At 44.4% G+C, this 27,224-nt stretch overlaps 2 protein-coding genes across 3 annotated transcripts in view; both read right to left on the bottom strand.

Moving 5' to 3' along the window:
- The window catches only part of ube2e1 (ubiquitin-conjugating enzyme E2E 1), a 33,494-nt gene extending 27,018 nt beyond the window's left edge, over positions 1 to 6,476 (bottom strand). Inside the window, exon 1 of one of the 2 annotated variants that reach the window (XM_017481852.3) lies at positions 6,319 to 6,476. The gene's annotated coding sequence lies outside the window, so the exon portion shown is untranslated. Of the gene's footprint in view, positions 1 to 5,828; positions 6,042 to 6,318 lie in introns of those variants that run through there. The other variant, XM_017481853.3, reaches the window with a different exon arrangement.
- Positions 6,477 to 14,295: 7,819 nt separating this feature from the next.
- The window catches only part of LOC108272957 (ubiquitin-conjugating enzyme E2 E2), a 71,494-nt gene continuing 58,565 nt past the window's right edge, over positions 14,296 to 27,224 (bottom strand). Inside the window, exons 5-6 of the mRNA XM_017481851.3 lie at positions 21,170 to 21,317; positions 14,296 to 15,026 (exon numbers count right to left, since the gene is read on the bottom strand). Of these exons, the coding sequence (XP_017337340.1) occupies positions 14,929 to 15,026; positions 21,170 to 21,317 (246 nt within the window). The 3' untranslated portion in view covers positions 14,296 to 14,928. The remainder of the gene's footprint in view (positions 15,027 to 21,169; positions 21,318 to 27,224) is intronic.

The raw sequence follows: 27,224 nt of genomic DNA, 5'->3' as shown, positions 1-27,224 counted from the left end.
GAGGGACACACACACACACACACAGAGGGACACACACACACACACACAGAGGGACACACACACACACACACAGAGGGACACACACACACACACACAGAGGGACACACACACACACACACACACACACAGATAGAGGGACACACACACACACACACAGATAGAGGGACACACACACACACAGATAGAGGGACACACACACACACAGATAGAGGGACACACACACACACAGATAGAGGGACACACACACACACAGATAGAGGGACACACACACACACAGATAGAGGGACACACACACACACAGATAGAGGGACACACACACACACAGATAGAGGGACACACACACACACAGATAGAGGGACACACACACACAGATAGAGGGACACACACACACAGATAGAGGGACACACACACACACACACACACAGATAGAGGGACACACACACACACACACACACAGATAGAGGGACACACACACACACACACAGATAGAGGGACACACACAGAGAGATAGAGGGACACACACACACACACACACACACACACAGATAGAGGGACACACACACAGAGATAGAGGGACACACACACACACACACACACACAGATAGAGGGACACACACACACACACAGATAGAGGGACACACACACACACAGAGACAGAGGGACACACACACACACACACACACACACAGAGACAGAGGGACACACACACACACACACACACACACAGGGACACACACACACACACACACACACAGGGACACACACACACACAGGGACACACACACACACAGGGACACACACACACACAGGGACACACACACACACAGGGACACACACACACACAGACACAGGGACACACACACACACACACACAGGGACACACACACACACACACACAGGGACACACACACACACACACACACACAGGGACACACACACACACAGGGACACACACACACACAGGGACACACACACACACACACACACAGGGACACACACACACACACACACACAGGGACACACACACACACACACACAGGGACACACACACACACACACACAGGGACACACACACACACACACACACAGGGACACACACACACACACACACACAGGGACACACACACACACACACACACACACAGGGACACACACACAGAGGGACACACACACAGAGGGACACACACACACACACACACACAGGGACACACACACACACACACACACACACAGGGACACACACACAGAGGGACACACACACAGAGGGACACACACACAGAGGGACACACACACACACAGGGACACACACACACACACACAGGGACACACACACACACACACACACAGAGGGACACACACACACAGAGGGACACACACACACACACACACACAGAGGGACACACACACACACACACACACACAGATAGAGGGACACACACACACACAGAGACAGAGGGACACACACACACACACACACACACAGAGACAGAGGGACACACACACACACACACACACACAGGGACACACACACACACACACACACACAGGGACACACACACACAGGGACACACACACACACACACACACACACACACAGGGACACACACACACACAGGGACACACACACACACAGGGACACACACACACAGGGACACACACACACAGGGACACACACACACAGGGACACACACACACACACACACACAGGGACACAGAGGGACACACACACAGAGGGACACACACAGAGGGACACACACAGAGGGACACACACACACACACACACAGAGGGACACACACACACAGAGGGACACACACACACACACACACACACACACAGGGACACACACACACACACACACAGGGACACACACACACACACACACAGGGACACACACACACACACAGGGACACAGAGGGACACACACACAGAGGGACACACACACAGAGGGACACACAGAGGGACACACACACACACACACACACACACAGAGGGACACACACACACACACACACACAGAGGGACACACACACACACACACACACAGAGGGACACACACACACACACACACACACAGAGGGACACACACACACACACACACACACAGAGGGACACACACACACACACACAGAGGGACACACACACACACACACAGAGGGACACACACACACACACACAGAGGGACACACACACACACACAGAGGGACACACACACACACACACACACACAGAGGGACACACACACAGAGGGACACACACACAGAGGGACACACACACACAGAGGGACACACACACACACACACACACACACAGGGACACACACACACACACACACAGGGACACACACACACAGGGACACACACACACACAGGGACACACACACACAGGGACACACACACACAGGGACACACACACACAGGGACACACACACACACAGGGACACACACACACACAGGGACACACACACACACAGGGACACACAGAGGGACACACACACAGAGGGACACACAGAGGGACACACACAGAGGGACACACACAGAGGGACACACACAGAGGGACACACACAGAGGGACACACACAGAGGGACACACACACACACACAGAGGGACACACACACACACACAGAGGGACACACACACACACACAGAGGGACACACACACACACACAGAGGGACACACACACACACACACACACACAGAGGGACACACACACAGAGGGACACACACACAGAGGGACACACAGAGGGACACACACAGAGGGACACACACAGAGGGACACACACAGAGGGACACACACACACACACACACACACACACACAGAGGGACACACACACACACACACACACACAGAGGGACACACACACACACACACACACACAGAGGGACACACACACACACACACACACACAGAGGGACACACACACAGAGGGACACACACACAGAGGGACACACACAGAGGGACACACACACACACACAGAGGGACACACACACACACACACACACACACACACACAGAGGGACACACACACACACACACACACACACAGAGGGACACACACACACACACACACACAGAGGGACACACACACACACACACACACAGAGGGACACACACACACACACACACACAGAGGGACACACACACACACACACACACAGAGGGACACACACACACACACACACACAGAGGGACACACACACACACACACACACAGAGGGACACACACACACACACACAGAGGGACACACACACACACACACAGAGGGACACACACACACACACACAGAGGGACACACACACACACACACACAGAGGGACACACACACACACACACACACAGAGGGACACACACACACACACACACACACAGAGGGACACACACACACACACACAGAGGGACACACACACACACACACACAGAGGGACACACACACACACACACACAGAGGGACACACACACACACACACACAGAGGGACACACACACACACACACACAGAGGGACACACACACACACACACACACAGAGGGACACACACACACACACACACAGAGGGACACACACACACACAGAGGGACACACACACACACAGAGGGACACACACACACACAGAGGGACACACACAGAGGGACACACACAGAGGGACACACACAGAGGGACACACACAGAGGGACACACACAGAGGGACACACACAGAGGGACACACACAGAGGGACACACACACACACACACACACAGATAGAGGGACGGACACACACACACACACACACACAGATAGAGGGACGGACACACACACACACACACACACACAGATAGAGGGACGGACACACACACACACACACACACACAGATAGAGGGACGGACACACACACACACACACACACACAGATAGAGGGACGGACACACACACACACACACACACACACACACACACACACACACACACACACACACAGATAGAGGGATGGACACACACACACACACACACACAGATAGAGGGACGGACACACACACACACACACACACACACACACACAGATAGAGGGACGGACACACACACACACACACACACACACACACACACAGATAGAGGGACGGACACACACACACACACACACACACACACACACACACACACACACACACAGATAGAGGGACGGACACACACACACACACACAGATAGAGGGACGGACACACACACACACACACACACAGAGATAGAGGGACGGACACACACACAGATAGAGGGACGGACACACACACACAGATAGAGGGACGGACACACACACACACAGATAGAGGGACGGACACACACACACACACACACACACACACACACACACACACACACACACACACAGATAGAGGGACGGACACACACACACACACACACACACACACACAGATAGAGGGACGGACACACACACAGATAGAGGGACGGACACACACACACACACACAGATAGAGGGACGGACACACACACAGATAGAGGGACGGACACACACACACACACACAGATAGAGGGACGGACACACACACACACACACAGATAGAGGGACGGACACACACACACACACACACACACACAGATAGAGGGACGGACACACACACACACACAGATAGAGGGACGGACACACACACACACACACAGATAGAGGGACGGACACACACACACACACACACACACACAGATAGAGGGACGGACACACACACACACACACACACACAGATAGAGGGACGGACACACACACACACACACACACAGATAGAGGGACGGACACACACACACACACAGATAGAGGGACGGACACACACACACACACACACACACACAGATAGAGGGACGGACACACACACACACACACACACACACAGATAGAGGGACGGACACACACACACACACACACAGATAGAGGGACGGACACACACACACACACAGATAGAGGGACGGACACACACACACACACACACACACACACACACACAGATAGAGGGACGGACACACACACACACACACAGATAGAGGGACGGACACACACACACACACACACACACACACACACACACACAGATAGAGGGACGGACACACACACACACACACACACAGATAGAGGGACGGACACACACACACACACACAGATAGAGGGACGGACACACACACACACACACACACACACACACACACACACAGATAGAGGGACGGACACACACACACACAGATAGAGGGACGGACACACACACACACACACACACACACACACACACACACACAGATAGAGGGACGGACACACACACACACACACACACACACACACACACACACACAGATAGAGGGACGGACACACACACACACACACACACAGATAGAGGGACGGACACACACACACACACACACACAGATAGAGGGACGGACACACACACACACACACACACAGATAGAGGGACGGACACACACACACACACACACAGATAGAGGGACGGACACACACACACACACACACAGATAGAGGGACGGACACACACACACACACACACACACACACACACAGATAGAGGGACGGACACACACACACACACACACAGATAGAGGGACGGACACACACACACACACACACACACACAGATAGAGGGACGGACACACACACACACACACACACACACACACACACAGATAGAGGGACGGACACACACACACACACACACACACACACACACACACACACACAGATAGAGGGGGACACACAGAGAAATTAAACAGCACTGTTATCTAAGAGTTGATGATTCATTTCATAACCCAGTAGTCTAAACCGAGATTAGCCTACTGACCCCTGAGTTTGCTCTGGAATGGAAGCCGGTGTTGTTTAGGAGTCAACACAAACAAAAACAACCGATTCGACGCCAAAAATAACGCTACAAAGTGACACCGATTAAAAGCTAGCAGGCTGAACCGAATAACCGACTGGGCGACGCCGCACGCGCATACACACACACAATTCGCTTCACTTTTCCTCCTCCGTCCTCGAGTTCAACAAACTTTCGCCGCCACGCAAGGTTTCGTTTGCTCTACCGACTACAAAACAAACAAACAGACAACTAAACGGCGTCGAATAGAGCGAGTGCTAGGTTTCTTCGCGGCGTCTCGTGCTCAAGCACGCGACTGTCCAACAACAACAGACCCGAGTCTGAGTCTCTCTCTCTCTCTCTCGATTTCACCACGAACGGTTAACGATAAACTGTGAAACCGTTCGCTGATTTAAAATAACAAGACGCTTTGTTATAAAATATATATACATAAAAAAAGATGGAGCCAAGCTACCTTTCTTTGTGTCTGCGCGAGCCTCTTCCGTCGCCTGGACGCGCGTGTTTGTAATCGCCCTCGCGCCGAGCGGAAGTACCGTGGCGATCCGGCGCAAGTCCACAGCGGCAGCACGGAAACTGTCCTTTTACAGGCCGTGTCAGGCGAATAAACCGCTTATACGCGTTTATGGCACGTCAGGCGCTTCTCTTTCACGTTCTCGACGTAGCATTTCGAAAGTAACCATTTTTTTAATTTAAGTAAAGAGAGATGAGCCACGCGTGGAAGTCAATTAGCTCGTCTTTGCCTTCATGTATTTACCCCAAATCTATCAGCCGAGCAATATGTTATATATATATATATAACATATATATATATATATATATATATAAGTTTTAAAGTATTTTTAAAGTTGTGCTTCTTTAGTATTACCTCAAAAACATAACTCGGATTAATAGCTATAATTAGTACTTAGTATGAACATTTATAACTAAGTACACAAAGCATATACACTACGTGGCCTAAAGTATGTGGACACCTGATCATCACATTCATATGTTGTTCTTCCTCAAACTGTTCCCACAAAGGGAGAAGCACACAACTGTAGGCGATAGAAAGTCTTCGTTTGCTGTAGAATTAGAATTAGAATTTCCCTTCACTGGATCTAAGAAGCGCAAACTTCCAGCATAAGATAAGATCAGATAAGATGAGATAAGTTTATTAATCCCCCGTAGGGGAAATTTAGATCAGCATAGCAGCACGAAGGAATATAAAAGAACAGAAGAGATGCCGTATTGTAGAAGTATTCACACACTATTTACGCTATACAATCAATAATAATTATTTACAACCAGATAATGTCTCAAATATAATCAGGCTTAAATCAGTCAGTTTGGTGCTGTGGTGTTGTGGAGCCTGATGTCCCTGTGCACAAAGCGAGCTCCATGAAGATATGCTTAGTGAAGGTTGGACTAGAAGAACTCGAGTGTCCTGGACAGATCCCTGACCTCAACCCCACTGAACACCTTTAGGATGAACTGATACACAGACTGCATCCTAAACCTCCTCATCTAACATCAGTACCTGACCTCACGAATGCTCTTGTAGCTGAACGATCACAAATCCTAACAATCACACTCCAAAATCTAGTGGAAAGCCTTCCCAGAAGAGTGGAGCTTATTATAAGAGCAAAGGGAGAGCAACTCCATGTTAATGGCCATGGTTTTGGAATGAGCACATATGGGTATAATGGTCAGGTGTCTTTCAATTTGTTTCTGCAGTTTTCAGCTGTGTGGTATAGGCTACTGTTTATTTATTTATCTGTCTATCTATTAATGTATTTATTTGCCCTTCTGAAAAAGAAATCCATCTTAATCTGACATCTTATCAGCTGCCAAAGCACAGGCCGAGCTGGTCAAACTGGTAGACTATCTTTTCCAGCTACTACATGCTGGTAGAAAGGAAACGATTTCTGAATTACTGCTACTAATGCCAGACTATGTGGCCAAATATTTGTGGACACCTGTCCATCACACTCGTGCACTTGTCGAACATCCCATTCCAGATTTTGGCACTAGATTTAGGAGCGTGGCTGTGGGGATTTGTGATCATTCAGCTACAAGGGCATTAGTGAGATCAGACACTGATGTTGGATGAGGAGGTTTAGGGTGCAGTCAGTGTTCCAGTTCATCCTAAAAGTGTTCACTGGGGTTGAGGTCAGGGATCTGTCCAGGACACTCAAATTCTTCCACACCAGCTTTGGCAAATCATGTCTTCATGGAGCTGGCTTTGTGGACAGGGGCATCATCCTGCTGGAATAGGTTTAGGCCTCTTTCTATTGCAATGCTACAGCGTACAAAGACATCCTAGCCAGTTGTGTGCTTCTAACTTTGTAGCAGCAGTTTGTGGAAGAATCATATATGACTGTGATGGTCAGATGTCCACATACTTTTGGATATACAGTCATATATAAAAGTGAAGTACCATGTAAGATGAACATCAACATAACTCAATATGGTTTGAGATGAGAAGTGTGTAACGATTGCTTATAGCAGTAAACAGCGGTCATAAGCTTCAGTGACTTGTCATTTACGCTTACTCGAATCCCAGCTCCTTTCCCCTGTGAAGAACTAGGAGATGCTCGTGAATTTTGACCAGAGACATGCTCATATTTTTACACACGTATAGTTGTAGTGTGTATTATGTCATATGGAGTCTCTTCCTGTAATGTCTAACAAGGTTGCCATAGGATCGTAGACAAAATCAACATTTGGGGCACGTTCACAAGTCCACACGTGGACTTCCTGCTTTTTTTACACACTGATTTTGTGTTTCTTTTACCATTTCTGTGTTCATTTGGAAGGATGTTTGGCTTTTCAACCTGAAAAAAGCTATATTTATGGAGAAGTCTTAACCTCTAGGCAGAGGCAACCAAGTTTTTGGCTGAGATATCCTGGTACTTAGCAGAATTCATGACTCCATCAGTGTTCCCAAGAGTACACGCCACAAAACAGCCACAAAACACTAGTGACACATGAGGTATCAGGTGCTTTACCTCAAATGACCTCATATGTCTTTTGTCGCAAATGTGCATGACCAAAAAGTTTGACCAGAAGTGATTTGGGGCTCATCTAATGATATTTAACAGTCGATTTTGACGCTTAACAACCACAATCTTTGCAAACGCAGTTTGTGGAGACATGTTAAAGTTTGTGTCAAGGCCCTAATCTGCTTAGAGGTACTTTTAAGTGCTTATGCAGGTTTTTTTTTCTTTCTATCCATAACCCAATTTGTGTTGTAGTTTGTGTTGACAAAGAGATGTTAAATGGGTGTAACCTCGAATTTATACCCCAGGGAAACAAGACACGGTTCAAGGCAAGTTCCTCTGAAAGATAATTTAACTCCTAAGTTCCACTCAGGTCAAAACACTATTTCATTTTTTTTTCTCTCTCTCTAACGAACACTTATTTTGTTAAAATTGTTTATCTTAATTAGTTACATTACAGAGACTGTAAGGTTCATTTGACTTAAAATGGAAGAAAGGTGAGATGAACACGTTCCAATAACTGGTCTCGGTAAATACGAAACCAAAAGGGAAATTTTTTCGTCCTTCTCGGACAAACAATCTTATTTGCTGAGACATACAATCAGGAGAATCCTCAAGCATGTGAAGCTCTTTTGTGTCTCTAATCTCCAATATTCTGCATTGTAAATAATTGACATCAATATAAGATATACTTGGTGTTTGTAACTCGTAAATCATTACTAGAATGAGTGCATTGCTAGAATTTCTCACTCTGACTAAGCTGGTAGAGGGGTTTTTTTTTTTTGCCACTGCAGGAACTGCCCTATTTACCCATGATTCTGCCACCGCTCATTCTTCCCCCTCCACCATCAAAGTTCTTTGCATTTGTAACAGGATGGGTTTCAAGGGCTTTCCGCTCTGTTACACACACACACACACACACACACACGCTGGTGAAGGGAGTAGTCAATCAATCTGTTTCCTGCCTGTCTCGCTGTCTGCTCGCATTACGTGTAGCAGACGATCAGACATGGCTTGTTTATAGCTCATATGAAGCGCCTGGCTTGAGGAAGCACCTGAACAAAATTTCCAGTGTGATCTCTGTGCAAAGTCGGTCATTTTCAAACTGGTCCTCTGGGCCTGCCAGACGGTCCACGTTATTACACTATACCTGTGTTGTGTGAGTTTGGATTTTAAAAAACATAAAACAAAAAGTGGACCACCTGGGAGGCCCTGAGAACTGCTCTAAGTAATCCCAACGTGGTAGTGTGCACTTAGCCAGCTGTTTGCTCAGAGATAATGAACGGATAGTCAGGCTCTAACAGGAAACTGGGTATAACATTATTCTGAAAGAGAAATGATTCAGTACAATATCAGTGCAGATAATAACATGTAGATGATATCTTTATTCTGAGAGAAGCACAATCCTCTGAAGTGTGCTATGTAAGGAGTAATGCTGCGTTTAACTACAGGTCGTAACTGGTAATTCCAGACCGCCAACCAGGAAAAACTAAGGAAAATTCCCCCTCAAGTTGAAATTCCTACTCGGGAACTAGCGGGCGAACTCATCAACCCTTGGGTGCTTCTCAATACTCAAACTGATGCTTCCTCAACGTCAAATCAACATGGCTGCTCACAGCATCAGCAGTAAACAAAGTAGCATTCTTACCTTTAAATGAGTTCTACTATATACAACCCCAATTCCGAAAAAGTTGGGACCGTATTGAAAATACTAATAAAAACTAATAGGGGGGACTTGTAAATGTACTTTGACTTGTATTTAAACAACAAAACGTATAAACGTATTTGATGTTTTAGTTAATCAGCTGCAGTTTTTTTTTAAAGTAAACGTTTATTTTGAAATTGATGCATGCAACATGTTCCAAAAAAGTTGGGACGGGGCAGTTTAGGACTAATAGCGATGTGAGGAGTTGAAATAAGAAGTTGATGTGAAACAGGTGAGACAATCGTCTAGTCATAGTATATAAGGAGCCTCCAAAAAAAGGCCTAGTCCTTCAAGAGCAAGGATGGGTCGAGACTCGCCAATCTGCCAACAGATGCGTCAGTGAATAATCCAAGACTTTGAGAACAACATTGCCCAAAGACATATCGGTCGGATTTTGGACATTTCACCTTCTACAGTGTGCAGTATAATTAAAACATTCCAGGAATCCGGTCAAATCTCGGTGCGTAAAGGGCGAGGCTGAAAACCACTTCTGAATGCACATGATCTCCGACCCCTCAGACGTCACTGTCTTAAAAACCGTCATGAGTCTGTAATGGATATCCTGACATGGGCTCGGAAATACTTTGGTAAACCTTGGTCAGTTAACACCAATCGCCGCTGCATCCACAGATGCAAGTTAAAGCTTTACTATGCAAAGCAGAAGCCATACATCAACACTGTCCAGAAGCACCGCCGACTTCTCTGGACTCGGTCTCATCTGAGATGGACAGTAGCACAGTGGAATCGTCTTTTGTGGTCCAACGAGTCAACATTTCAAAACAGCTGTCGTGTTCTCCGGGCCAAAGAGGAAAAGGACCATCCAAGCTGTTATCATCATCAGGTCCAAAAGCCAACATCTGTCATGGTATGGGGGCGTGTCAGTGAGGGCATCATTAATTCAGAAAGATATGTACACGATTTGGAGCAACATGTGCTGCCATCCAGAACAGGACAAACCACATTCTGCCCGGATTACAAGCGCATGGTTGTGTAATCAGAGAGTGCGGGTGCGAGCATGGCCTGCCTGCAGTCCTGACCTGACTCTGATTGAGAATGTGTGGCGCGTTATGAAGCGCAAAATAAGGCAACGAAGACCCCACACAGTTGCACAGCTGAAGAAATGCATAATGGATGAATGGGGAAAAATTCCACTTGCTAAACTTAACCAACTGGTGTCTTCAGTTCCCAAACTCTTAATAAGTGTTATTAAAAGAAAAGGTGATGTTACACAGCGGTAAACAGTCGACTGTCCCAACTTTTTTGGAGTGTGTTGCAGTCATCAGATTTGAAAGTGTATATTTTCAAAAATAAATAAAACTCACAAAGTTAAACATCAAATAATGTGTTTTCAATATAGTACAGGGTGAACTGAATTTTCAAATGACGCTTTTTGCTGTTTTTTTTTTTTTTTTGCATTTTCCATACTGTCACAACTTTTTCGGAATTGGGGTTGTAGTATTAATTGCATGTCTATGTACTTCTAAAATTGACTATGTGCTTGGTTTGTATTCTGCATTGTTTGTATACCAAATGAATCAATGTAAATGCAGTTCTAGGTGGGAATATGTGCATGAAGATGAATGCATGTTTATTGTTTGACCCCGTGCATATTCTTAGTGACTCACTCAAATGAAAGGAAAGTTTTGATATGGAAAATGCCCCCCCCCCACCCCCCAGGCAGCCCCTTAAACTTCCCCAAGAGGACATACAAGCCCATCTTGTCATCTCGTAATACAGATGTTAAGCGTTCTGTACACTAAATTAGTCATTAAATTACAATTGTTTAGTTGTTCCAACCAATTTTCTCTTGGTCAGATCCCACCCACCAGTCAGGTCTTCCATGTCATAAGACAGCTACCAACCGAGGAGGGTGAAGGCTATCATGTGCTTCCTTCAAGACACATGAAGCCAAGTCATTCACATCTTTTCAAAGTGCTGCTCATGCTGCGTAGCACACTTGGAGGAAAGTGCTATCAACCCTCTTCTACATACAGATGCCCATGATTGGCTGTGATTGACAGGACAGAGAGTATAGCACAGCCAATTCTGCTGTCTTGGATGGGTGTCTGTGGCATTGTTGGGAACGGAACTCATGCTCTCCAGATGATATGGCGAATGCTTTAGTCTTGCTGTACTCAAAAGCTTGCCCCAAGTGGTTCTGTTCACGTTTTAATTTTTCTTAGTTCATTTTTTACAAAAAATTGAGATGGCAGTGCATCAATGTACATCTCAACATACTTAATGTCTCTGAGGGTTACTCGAAGATGAAAGCACCTTTACGAGCTTAGATCACATACAGTGGATCTAAAAAGTCTACACAGCCATGTTAAAATGGCAGGTTGTTGTGATGTAAAAAAAAAAAATTAAATCAACATGAATGATGTCAGAACCTTTTCTGCCTTCAGTGTAAAATTTTAACCTATTAATTAAAGCGAAAAACAATAACCTGGTTGCGTTAGTATGCACACCCTTTTATATTTGGGAAGGTGGAAGTGTTCAGAATAAACCAATTTCATGTTAAATACTAAGTAGTATACGCCTGCCATCAATTAAAGTGACTGATTATCCCCCGAATAAAGTTCAGCTGTTCATATAGGATTTTCCTGACATCTTTTCTGTAACATCCCACTGGAAAAGCCATGGGCTGTAAAGAGCGTACAAAGCAGGTACGGCATTGGATATACCATGGAACACTAAAGACAATAATCAACAAGTGGAGAAAATATAGCAGGACAGTGACACTACTAAGAACAGGACGTCCCTCTAAAATTGATGAGAAGATCAGGAGAAAACTGGTCAGTGAGGCTGCAAAGAGGCCTAGAGCAACAATAAAAGAATATAGCAGCAATTTCTGGCAAATACTAGTTGCTCCATACATGTGACAACAATCTCCCAAATTATTTAAACATCTCTGGGCTATGGGGTAGAGTGGCAAGACAGAAGCCTTTTTAAACCAAATAAATAAATAAATAAATACATCCAATCTCCAAAACTATGTGGAATAATGTCTAATATTCTGAACATACCAAACTTTTTGGCCATAATACCAAAAGATATGTTTGGCACAAAAAAACACAGCACATCACCAAAAGAAAGTCATCCCCACGGTGAAGCATCATACTTTGGGGCTGTTTTTTCTTCAGCTGCAACTGGGCCTTTAATCAGGGTGGAGGGAATAATGAACAGCTCCAAATACACTCACAGCATTTGGCCGACGCCCTTATACAACTTACATCAGACTTACATCCGACTTAAGGGCCCCGTTGGGGCAGGATGGTAGCACTGGGATTTGAACTCATGACCTTCTGAACAGGAAGTCCACAATCTTAACCACTGAGCTACCATTGACCTGCAACCAGCTTACTGTACATTTTTTTTATTTTTCACTTTTTTTTCCCCCCTAAATGGTTCTTATTGTTTTTCCTCTTTTAATTAATAGGTTAAAATTTCGCAATATAGGTAGAAAAGTTTCCAACCTGATTTATCTTGGTTTCTTTTAGTTATTCTTTTTATATCAAAGGCACACAGAAAATTTTCGCCAGTCCAAAACACTCACACTAGATAGAAAGTCTGATAAAAAACATTACTCGCTTCAAGATAGCACCGATTCCGAGCTCTCAATAAGAGCGGACCGAAAAAAAAAACATCATGCTTGTGATGAACAGGAAGAGAATTATTCATGGTCTGGGAAGGAGAGAGAATATTAATAAGGCAGAACAACCCCACAAACATGACCAACCCAACCACGTTTCAGCTCAACACATCATTTATTCACTCAGTTACTTACAGAGTATCAGTCGAATTTTCTCTCACTATGTGCATTTTACAACAAACTGCCATTGGCTGCGCGGGGCAAGCTGCAGGCTGCTGAACTTTTACGACGTATTTGAGATAAACAGGCCAGTGCCATAGTGTTCCACATATACAACTTAACAGACAGGGGAGCCGAGTTAAAACAATCGTTTATGGGGGAAAGAATGTCCGTTTCATGAAAGAAAGAAAGAAAAAAAAAAAAGGTTTCAGTGATCACTTCGTCTTGAACATCTTCCACTCGCTCGGTGATGATGGACGCACTGCCGAGCCCAAGGAAAAACGCTGGATATGAAATGCACTCCAGTCATTTAGGCAGTGCACTTCTCAATAATGCAAAACAATAGCAGAACGGTCATAATAGCAATATACCATTACAAATAATAAAGCTTTTGATGACCATGCCAACATTCAGTGTATTGGAAAAAAGTACAATCCTGATCAGCTTGCTCTTAGTATGCATACACTGTATAAAAAAAGCGTTCAAGTCAACAAGAAACGAAGGACAGTTCGTTGTGGGATAAGGGTGGGACAGGGGAAGGTATGGAGCTTTGAAGTATCATGGGAAGGTCTATGTGGCGTAGCGCTTGGTCCACTGTTTGGCTATCCTGTCGTGCTCTGCTCTGTTGGTCAGGTACTGTGTGGCGATGCTTCCCACCAGAGGGTCGGCTGTGGAGAAGAAGACAAGGAAGGACCATTAGCTCGGGTGTAGAAGCGGCAGTAAGAGTATCGTTAGATCAAGTCAAATCTGCTATAATCATGGGGGTCTGTGAGATACATTGTATTAGGAACACCTGTACATTCACATAGTTAATCATGCAATAATAACCACTGGAACAGTTGAAGAACAGTGGAAAAACATCTTCAACTGCCCAGTTTGGATGAGTCTGTGTCCAGTGTAGCCTCAGATCCCTGTTTCTGGCTGAAACGAGTGGAACCTGATGTGCTCTTCTGCTGTTGTAGCCCATGTGCCTGAGCTTTTTTGAAAGCTCAGAACGTTGTGTGTTCTGAGAAGCTTTTCCACTCAGCATGGTTTAAAAAAGTGATTATTTGAGTTACTGTGACCTTCCTGTCAGCTTGGCCACTCTCCTCTGATCTCGCTCATCAACAAGGCGTTTCTTGCCCAAAGAACCAATGTTCTCTGGATGTTTTTTGGTTTTCGCACCATTCTGTGTAGAATCTAGAGATCAGCAGTTTCTGAAATACTCAACCCAGCCTGTCTGGAACCACCAACCCTGCAACTGTGAAAGACGCCGAGATCACGTTGATTTTCCATTATTCTGATGTTTGATGTGACCTTTATCTGTATGATTTCATGCCATGTGATTGGCTGATTGTATAATTGCATGTGTACAGGTGGCAAGTGGACAGTGAGTGCATTGGTTTTTATAAATCGCATGGTGAAACGATGGTGAAAAGCACCATCAACCAGTATCATGTCTGTTATAGTTAATATTACACGGTCAGTTGTTTTACAACTAACTGAAATGAAAAGAGGTTCATCTAAAACTGAATAATTAAAAACAAAGTGCAAATAACGCGCATTTGAATCAAACCAGGAAGTGCTGTTACATTAATATACAGCGTTTCTACATCTGGGTGAGTTGACAGTTCAGGAATAAAAAGCCCTAATGGCACGAATAAATTTTCTTCTTAAAATTCAATTTGTCCTGTGATCATAAAGGTGTAATTGGAAATGGTTGCCTGGCTGAAATGTTTAAAAGTTTAAAAGCATTATATAACATCTTTTAAAACAATGTTGTGCATTAAAACCAAGGCTCATTGTTCATGACCGAGATCAATTCAATTGGAGGTGTTCATCTATTTTTTTTCCCCCCTCAATAGTGATGAACAGGTTAAGAGGGGCCACGGGGAAGCTCTTCATAGCAGAGGTGCTATGGCTGCTTTGTTTGAGAGCTTTTGGAATACTTTGTTGTCATGAAGAGGCTGGGTAAACAAACTCCATATCGTGGGAACCTTGTGATAAATACAAATCAGATCAGCTTTCCCTAGCCAAATCCACACCACTAATCACTGACCCCAAAATCAAAGGTGCCTTAATGTGGCTTCTCAGCAGCCCACTATAGTGCTGTGAGGGGGTGTGTGATGGGGGAACAAAAGGCCTGTGAGGGTTAATTAACTGTCGTTGCACCCTGGCCCCCTTTAATAAGCTGTGTCTCATTGATCTTTTCTGCATGAATAGCACCTTCAGGGGGAACGGGCGTACAGCGCAGGGGGAAGGGCGGATGTTCCTATTCAACCCTGCGTTGAGAGCCTATGCCCTATGAGTAAGGGATGAAACAGGAACGGGGGGAAACATTCAACATGTACACTATTAGGATGAACATATCACTCCCTCTGCTTGAGTACACTGCACTTGTGTGCTACAAGGCTATGCAATATATATATATATATATATATTTTTATCAGCATGGAACTTATTTTGTTCACATATGACGGCAGGATTGTGACTATTTCTCTCAGGGAAAGCATCCCAGAATTCCTTTCACCGGTCAAGAGTTCTATGAAAGAGAAAAGAGAAAAGCGAAAAACCTGCAAGCAACCACGTGGTCCAGCTGAATGCAAGTTAAATGTCTCGTAGCGAATAGCTACAGGAATGAAGATTTTGGAATTTCGCCCTCTGTGGTAGAAAAATGCTACTGCAAGCTACTTTCATAACGCGAGTTGTACTGCGCTTTTCCTCAGGGATCAATCTCGTGGCTATGAGTGATAGGTCAGTACACGTTTATAATAATAATCATCATGTCCAAATCTCCATAATGCACACTTAATATTATTCAAACATACTAATGACACCAATTGTGTACTGACAAACTATGGTAATATTTGACAAAATGTGAATGTAATTAAATGCTGCTATTATATCAATATTTCAGAATGAAAACTTGTTTTGATAGATGCTGTTCTGCATAAAATACAGCATAAAGAACAAATCTATCACCTGTGTTCAATTCAATTGTGTGTATTTCCATTAGGCATGATTATACAGTGTTAGAATGCTACTCAAAACACAGTGCCATGAATATATACCAAGAGTAAGCAGGCGCCTTGAATAATTCACTCTTCACCCAATATAACAGTGTTTGAAACACAAAAATACAAATAATCCCACAAACACCCTCCATTAGTCAATAGTCAGCTATCATAAGTCCTCTAATTCAAACAACTTCACTACTGGGTAAAGATAAACAAATTCCGAAGATAAACAAATTTTCCTCTTACTGCGATATACGGACCCTAAATTTGACTCCCATTTGTTTATTCTCTCATTTGTTTACTTCTTGTGTGTGTAAATTTGGTTATGTTTTGCCGTATGATGTATGACACAAATCTAGTGCCAATCCTGACCCGACACAGCACTGACTGAATCATTATTACAGCACTGACTGAATCATTATACAACACTGACTGAATCATTATTACAGCACTGACTGAATCATTATACAACACTGACTGAATCATTATTATAGCACTGACTGAATCATTATACAGCACTGATTGAATCATTATACAGCACTGACTGAATCATTATTACAGCACTGACTGAATCATTATACAGCACTGACTGAATCATTATTACAGCACTGACTGAATCATTATACAACACTGACTGAATCATTATTATAGCACTGACTGAATCATTATACAGCACTGATTGAATCATTATACAGCACTGACTGAATCATTATTATAGCACTGACTGAATCATTATACAGCACTGTCAGGGTGACCCTCACCAGCTCAGGAACATCAGCTTATTATTTGTTTGTTGACTCAATAATTAAAAAATAAAAGATATTTTATCTTTTTTTTTTTTTTAAAGCTTGACCTAATTTAACTGATTAACAGTCACCTTTATGTTCATAGATTCATTCAACTTGTTGAAAGTAATTAATTATCATAAAGGTCCTGACAGACTGAATACTGTCAGCTCTAGAATTAGAATTACTGGCACCCTTGGTATAGCTGGGTTAAAAACGGTAATGAAGAAATGTTTTTCTTGTTAATTAGCTTAGTCTCACACTGGAAATATGACCACAATGTAAACACTAATTGAAGGAAATATATTCTAAGAATATATAATCATTACCAAAAATATATAGCTAAATAAACCACATGTTGGCACGCCTCCATTTAGTACTTTTGTTTAACCATCATTTGCCATATATATATATATATATATATATATATATATATATATATATATATATATATATATATATACACACACACACACACACACACACACACAATATGCATATATTTTCATAACCTTTGTTATTTTTTCCAAGGGTGGCAGTAACTCTAGAGCTAACTATATGTAGCACACATTTGTCAGTTTCCTCATCTAGGCTAAAAACACACTTGAATAGTCTAGCAAGTAATAGTGAGCTAACACCTGTCACAATTGCCTGACAAGTCAGCTTTACATGTTATTTTAGGCTTTTGCTCTCTGTGTGCGCGCGGAGTTTGCATGTTCTCCACGTGCTTCGGGGGTTTCCTCCAAGTATTCCTCCCTCAGTCCAAAGACATGCGTTGCAGGCTGACTGGCATTTCCGAATTGTCCGTAGTGTGTGAGCATGTGTGATTGTGCCCTGCGATGGGTTGGCATCCCATCCAGGGTGTCCCCCGCCTTGTGTCCCAAGTCCCCTATGGTAGGCTGTTTTGTTAAAAAAAAAAAAAAAAAAAAAAAAAAAAAAAAAAAAAAAAAAAAATTCACAAAAATACTCTGCTCTCATGGATACCAACCAATTGCAAACAAAACACAGGTTTATCAGAAAAAAAAAAAAAAAAAAATTGTTAAATCTAGGTGTGCAACAATTATTGGCACCCTTTTAGTCAACACATTGTGCTAGCTCCCTTTGCCAATATAACAGCTCTGAGTCTTCTCCTATAACACCTGATGAGGTTGGAGAAAACATGGCAAGGGATCTGAGACCGTTCCTCCATACAGAATCTCTCCAGATCCTTCACATTTCAAGGTCCACGCTGGTGGACTCTCCTCTTCAGTTCACCCTACATGTTTTCTTTGGGTTTCAAGTCAGGGGACTGGGATGGTCATGGCAGGACCTTGATTTTGTGGTCAGTAAACCATTTGTGTGTTGAATTTGATGTATGTTTTGGATCACTGTCCTGCTGGAAGATCCAACCACGGCCCATTTTAAGCTTTCTGACAGATGCAGTCAGGTTTTCATTTAATATCTGTTGATATTTGATAAGAGTCCATGATGCCATGTATCCGAACAAAATGTCCAGGTCCTCTAGCAGAAAAACAGCCTCAAAACATTAAAGGGCCAAAACCATATTTAACCGTGGGCATGAGGTACTTTTCCATATGGCTACCTCTCAGTGTGTGCCAAAACCACCTCTGGTGTTTATTACCAAAAAGCTCTATTTTGGTTTCATCTGACCATAGAACCCGATCCCATTTGAAGTTCCAGTAGTGTCTGGCAAACAGAAGACACTTGAGTTTGTTTTTGGATGAGAGTAGAGGCTTTTTATTCTGAAATCCTTCCAAACAACTTGTGGTGATGTAGGTGACTTCAGATTGTAATTTTGGAGACTTTCTGACCCCAAGACACAACTAATTTCTGCAATTCTCCAGCTGTGATCCTTGCAGATTTTTTCGGCCACTCGAACCATCCTCTTCACAGTGCCTTGATACAATACAGACACACGTCCAATTCCAGGTTGATTTATAACATCTCCAGTTGACTGGAACTTCTTCATTATTGCCCTGATGGTGGAAATGGGCATTTTCAATGCTTGTACTATTTTCTTATAGCCTCTTCCCATTTTGTGAAGCTCAACAACCTTTTGCCGCACATCACAGCTATATTCCTTGATCTAACCCATTGTTATGAATGACTAAGGGAATTTGGCCTGTGTGTTACCTCATTTTTATACTGCTGTGAAACAGGAAGTCATGGTTGAACAATTTCTTGTTCCTAGTCACCCAGTTGTACTAAATATGCCATCAATAGGAATATACTTGTATCAATATCAATATGATATACTTATCAATAGGAATTATACTGCCAATAATTGTTGCACACCTATTTTAAAGATTTTTTTTTTTGATAAACCTGTGTTTTGTTTGCAATTGTTTGATATCCATGAGAGCAGAGTATTTTTGTGAATGTTTTGAACAAAATATCAATAGGTTAAACAATAAAGACAAATTTTCCCAGCCTTCTTTGCGCATATTTACCAAGGGTGCCAATATTAGTCATATCGAATACCCTAGTAAAAAAAACAAAAAACAAAACCACTGTATAACAGTATGCGATTATCTCATCATGACACTATTGCTCATAGATGATGGTATAATGCTTATGCACTGCATTTTCTCTATGCTCAGGTCAACCACATACCAATACTCTGTACTCAACCAACCCACAGACATGTTCAGCCAAAAAGGCGATCAGGTTCAGGCATAATACAGATTAAAGCAATTTCAGAACAGCAAAGCGACAGCGCTGGGAATCTTGAATCAGACTGAATCCAGGATCGCAGTCAATTACACGGTAAATAACAGTTCGAGGCTTTTGGCTTCTGTTAAACATGCTCTGTTTTGGTTTATGATGAAGGACCTCAGACAGACTTCACAAGAACCGTAATATGTAGCTTTAAACATGCTCTAGCTCACAGTTAAAGGAGTCCAAGGTTAAGAGATGCTTATGAGCATTAACGTTAAAATTACCTGATCATGCGGCAACATTTTGCTCACATAACAAGTCACAGGGACAATCAGGATCATGTGAACGTCTTCAGGGGGTCGTGTATCTTACCAGGGTTGCAGTCTGTGAGGAGAGAGCAGATGGACAGCAGCACCTTGGAGATGGTAAGCGCTGGGCTCCAGTTGTCCTTCAGAATGTCCAGGCAGATCACTCCCTGACTGTTAATGTTGCAGTGGTAGATTCTGGTACGAAACGTCACCTGGGAGAAGACCAGCAAGGAGAAAATGACTAAAAACCATCTCAGAGAAAGAGAGAGAGAGAGCAAGCAAGAGAGAGAGAGCGAGCAAGGGCGAGAGAGACAGAGAGAGAGAGACAGAGAGCGAGAGAAAGAGAGTGAGAGCGAGCGAGAGAGAGTAATATTGTATTATTGTTGTCCATGTAAACGTACTGACTGACCAGGTGGATTGAGAGCAAACAGAGACTGGAATCAGAGCACTCGCTCTCACTACTTTTATTGTCCACGTTATTTGGCCTGTTGCAAAACCATGCTCTTGTCATGGTTTTCCCCCTTCAGACGTGTTTTAAAACCAACCTGGTCCGTGTCCATTAACATGCTATCATTCTGAATGAGACTCACCACTCCTCTGAGTATTAACCGGAGCCTCTCGGCAATCAGTGCTGTTACTTTCGTCAATCTCACAGGTTAGCATATCGGATTTCTTGACGTTTATTTCATCAAGTTCAACACGTCTTTGTCTAGTCAGGTCAAGACTCAACATTTTTGTCTACTGACACAAAGTCATTCTCTTCGAATGCTATTAAGCTTTATATTATATTATATAGAAGCTACTGAGCTTTAAATTATGCTATATTTTGTGTATGAGCTCATTTGATAGTGAAATGCATGGCGATTTAATAGCTTATCTTGTTAAATATCAAAAATCTAAAAAGGTATGCATTATAGCTGACACCTACATGAACACTTTACAGTTGGTTGTGTGACTTTACGTCATTCCCTTAAAATGCTATTGAGCTTTAAATTATGCTATATTTTGTGTATGAGCCCATTCAGTAATGAAATACATGGCAATTTATGAAATACATACAGTTTTGTCTGTACCCCCCCCCCCCCCCCCCCTAATTTTTTTTTATGTCACAAACACAACTCTGACCTGCATTCATTTATGGATCTCGTCCTGTGCGTTTGTGGATTTTGAAACATTTCTAGCATCAAGAGTGCACACAAATCCACAAATAGTTGGACTCCGCCCACCGTCTACTCAAGCCAGTCGGATAACTGCTGCATTGCACTGACCAATCGCAGCACGGTCTCGCTCCAACCAATCACGTTTTGTTTTACAGTCAGGACGGGAACAGAGTCATATTGAACATTTGAAATGGTGACTTCTTTAGTGGTGGTAGAAAGGGGTAGTACTGGGGTAAATAAACCAGGTATGTTTATTTCCTTTCCACCCACTTCATTCGCTTTCCCTACTGCACTCAGGAACAGTACAAATGAGTTATTCATTCGAACACACACACTCATGACCCACTACATCACCAACTGCCAAACTACACTCCTCCACACTCCTCGCAGCCACCACCTTCACTCCGTGGCGCCGCGTGAGTGAATCTGGAGCATTAGCTCCCTGAGTCGCCATACTTCCCAGTACGAAGACGGTAATCATTTAAAGCCACAGTGGGCACGAAAGACCACACACTTTCCACACCACTCACTCCACAAACGCTCGCACACGCGCAAAGAGAGAGCGAGAGAGAGAGAGAGAGAAACAGACAGACAGACCGATAGACAGACAGAGAGAAACAAATACAGACAGAGAGAGAGATAAACAGAATGACAAACAGAGACACGGGCGAATAGAGAGACTGAGTAACAGACAGAGAGACAGACAGAATGACAGAACGAGCAAACAATCAGGCAAAGAGAGAGAGAGAGAGACAGAGAGGCAGACAGAGAGACCGACAGAATGGCAGAACGAGCAAACAAACAGGTAGAGAGAGAGAGACAGACGGAGACATAGAGGCAGACAGAGAGACAGACAGGTAGACAGAGAGAGACAGACGGAGACATAGAGGCAGACAGAGAGACAGACAGGTAGACAGAGAGAGAGAAGGTGAGAGGGAGAGAGACTGCAAGAGAAAGAGAGAGAAAAGAAACAAACACAGAGAGAGAGAGAGAGAGAGAGAGAGTTTCACACACACACACACACACACACACACACACACACACACACACACACACACACACACACACACACACACACACAGGATTGATGCATATTAATGAATGAGTGCTGGCTTTAGAAAAGATCCACTGCTGCTATGAATAATTAAAAGAGAGATATTTTAAGAACGGAATTATTTCTTGATCATCAAACAAATAACCAGAAGAGACATCTATAGTGTGGTTTAATCAAACTCTCAATCTGCGCAATGTTGAGTTCTGACACTTATTTCTTTAGCCTTTTTTTTTTTTTTAATCTCTTATCACAGGGCCGATCAGCCTGTCCTTGTTGACTTTGTATTCGCGCGGGACAGAACTGAAAACACTGTGGCAGTCTGATGTCATCTAACCAGTCAAATCCCTCAGCTCTGAACACTCAGACATTATCCTTTATCCTTAATCACGCTGCTCATACGAGGGGTTTCCCCTCATTTTCACTACTGTCTGCTGTTTTCAGAATGACAATAAACACAGTAACCACTTGATCACCGACCAAGGAACGTGTTCAATTTAATATTTTAATTCCCGTTCAATTCAAATGTTCGATTCTTAAGGGTATCCCACGTGCAGCTTCATGATCAGCTTCACCCCACTGGCTTCTCAAATAGTACGTCTCGCATGCTGCTACTAAGTTTTAAATGAAAACTACTTGTTTGGAGAAAACAATTTGAAATTAAAAAAAAATACTTTAGTTAATGTTCATATCAAACATCGAATCGGGGATAAAATGTGATCTTTGCTGGTTCGAATATTTCAGAAACTGACGATCCGCTGGGATTTTCACACATACACACACACACGCACATACACAAACACACGTACACACGTGTATACACACGTACGTCACACAGATACATACATACACACACGTACACACACACATACACAAGTACACTCTCTAGAGTTTACACAGAATGGTGCGAGAAAAAAAAAGCATCCAGCGAGCAGCAGGTATGAGGAGGAAATGTCTTGCCGATGAGACAGGTCAGAGGAGAATGTTCGACTGGTTTGAGCTCACGGGAACTCTTTACGGGAAGTCTTTACAGCCGTGGTGAGCGGAAAAGCATCGCAGAACGCACGACAGCAGAAGACATCAGCTTCCACTCCTGAATCTGTGGCTGCAGTGGGCACGGGATCATGAAAATCCCAGAGACCACATTTTCCCCCTTCTGATGTTTGATGTGAATATTAACTGAAGCTCTTGACCTGTATCTGCAGGATTTCAGGCGTTCCCCTGCTGTCACACTGTGACTGGCTGATTGGATAAGTGCATGAATGAGCAGGTGTTCCTACTAAAATCAGAGTTCCTGAATTTCAATAACGTTACTCCACAACCTGGATGGAGTAATAATGCAATTGATGTGACAGCAGAGGAAGCAGCTCTGATTGAGTACAGGCGCCACAGCGTACTTTCCCAATACTGGGGTCATGACCAGGGCTGTAGTGTGGGAGGCATGTCAGACCTTACTGTCACACTGTGGGTATGCGGCGCTCCGGCTGGAAGTGAGTTACTGAAATAACTCTGGTCTTCCTTTGGACTGACAAGAAAAGAAGAGAAAGCAGAGAGGAGACAGAGAAATAAAGAGCGAAAGAAAAAGAGTGGGGAGAGAGGAATAAAGAAAAGGCGAGAGAGAGAGAGAGAGAGAGAGAGAGAGAGAGAGAGAGAGAGAGAGAGAGAGAGAGAACAGAGAAATAAAGAGAAGAGAAGGGGAGAGGACAGAGAAATAAAGAGAAGGCGAGAGCACAGAGACAAATAAGGAGAAGGAGAGAATGAGAAGTAAGATAGTAGACAGAGACAGCCCACTGAACCCTCACTGACCACTGAACCCTCACAGCCTACTGAACCCTCACAGCCCACTGAACCCTCACAGCCCACTGAACCCTCACAGCCCACTGAACCCTCACTGCCCACTGAACCCTCACTGACCACTGAACCCTCACTGACCACTGAACCCTCACAGCCCACTGAACCCTCACAGCCCACTGAACCCTCACTGACCACTGAACCCTCACAGCCTACTGAACCCTCACAGCCCACTGAACCCTCACAGCCCACTGAACCCTCACTGACCACTGAACCCTCACAGCCTACTGAACCCTCACAGCCCACTGAACCCTCACAGCCCACTGAACCCTCACAGCCCACTGAACCCTCACTGACCACTGAACCCTCACAGCCTACTGAACCCTCACAGCCTACTGAACCCTCACAGCCTACTGAACCCTCACAGCCCACTGAACCCTCACAGCCCACTGAACCCTCACTGACCACTGAACCCTCACTGACCCCTCACTGACTACTGAACCCTCACTGCCTACTGAACCCTCACAGCCTACTGAACCCTCACTGACCCCTCACAGCCTACTGAACCCTCACAGCCTACTGAACCCTCACAGCCCACTGAACCCTCACAGCCCACTGAACCCTCACTGACCCCTCACTGACTACTGAACCCTCACTGCCTACTGAACCCTCACAGCCTACTGAACCCTCACTGACCCCTCACTGACTACTGAACCCTCACTGCCTACTGAACCCTCACAGCCTACTGAACCCTCACTGACCACTGAACCCTCACTGACCACTGAACCCTCACAGCCTACTGAACCCTCACTGACCACTGAACCCTCACTGACCACTGAACCCTCACAGCCTACTGAACCCTCACTGACCACTGAACCCTCACTGACCACTGAACCCTCACAGCCTACTGAACCCTCACAGCCCACTGAACCCTCACAGCCCACTGAACCCTCACAGCCTACTGAACCCTCACAGCCCACTGAACCCTCACAGCCCACTGAACCCTCACAGCCCACTGAACCCTCACTGACCCCTCACTGACTACTGAACCCTCACTGCCTACTGAACCCTCACAGCCTACTGAACCCTCACTGACCACTGAACCCTCACTGACCACTGAACCCTCACAGCCTACTGAACCCTCACTGACCACTGAACCCTCACAGCCCACTGAACCCTCACTGACCACTGAACCCTCACAGCCCACTGAACCCTCACAGCCCACTGAACCCTCACAGCCTACTGAACCCTCACTGACCACTGAACCCTCACTGACCACTGAACCCTCACTGACCACTGAACCCTCACAGCCTACTGAACCCTCACTGACCACTGAACCCTCACAGCCCACTGAACCCTCACTGACCACTGAACCCTCACTGACCACTGAACCCTCACTGCCTACTGAACCCTCACAGCCCACTGAACCCTCACTGACCAATGAACCCTCACTGACCACTGAACCCTCACAGCCCACTGAACCCTCACAGCCTACTGAACCCTCACAGCCCACTGAACCCTCACAGCCTACTGAACCCTCACAGCCCACTGAACCCTCACAGCCTACTGAACCCTCACTGCCTACTAATTCAAACAGCAGTCTGTAAGCTGTTCTTTATGGAGAAGACTCCGTACCAGAGCACACAGCATTCACACCAGTGAAAGAAAATGTGAAATACAATATACAAACATCATCACTTATACCATAGTCTGTCTGAATATTCGATTCTGATTGGCTGGAAGGTGTGCGTTCACACCGTATAATGCACAGGTAGTTCCTGTCAGTTTAATCACTGTTCTAAATTAATGCAGTGTCTATAAACAACTGTTACTATAGTAACATACAGTTCCAGTAGATAGTTAAAGTCACAGCTTCATTATTAGTAGAGACGCGGCACAGACCTCCACTGCATCGCTCTCCTCAGTGACACAGCAGCAGAGGACTGCTTTTCAGTTCAGTATGTTATTGTGTACTGTAGGTTTAGTTTTTAGCGGCGTGACTCGTCTTCCTCGAAGAGGAATAAAGTCTCTGTCCTGACCACAGTAAACAACTTACCATTTATCCTTTCTCTTTTTCTCTTTATCTCTCTGTCCTTTCCTTCTCATCTGTTATTTCT

The sequence above is a fragment of the Ictalurus punctatus genome, chromosome 12 (assembly GCF_001660625.3).
Source record: "Ictalurus punctatus breed USDA103 chromosome 12, Coco_2.0, whole genome shotgun sequence".
NCBI classification, from domain to species: domain Eukaryota; kingdom Metazoa; phylum Chordata; class Actinopteri; order Siluriformes; family Ictaluridae; genus Ictalurus; species Ictalurus punctatus.
The sequence above is the reverse complement of the archived record's forward strand: the minus strand, read 5'-3'. Positions and strand labels throughout refer to the sequence as shown.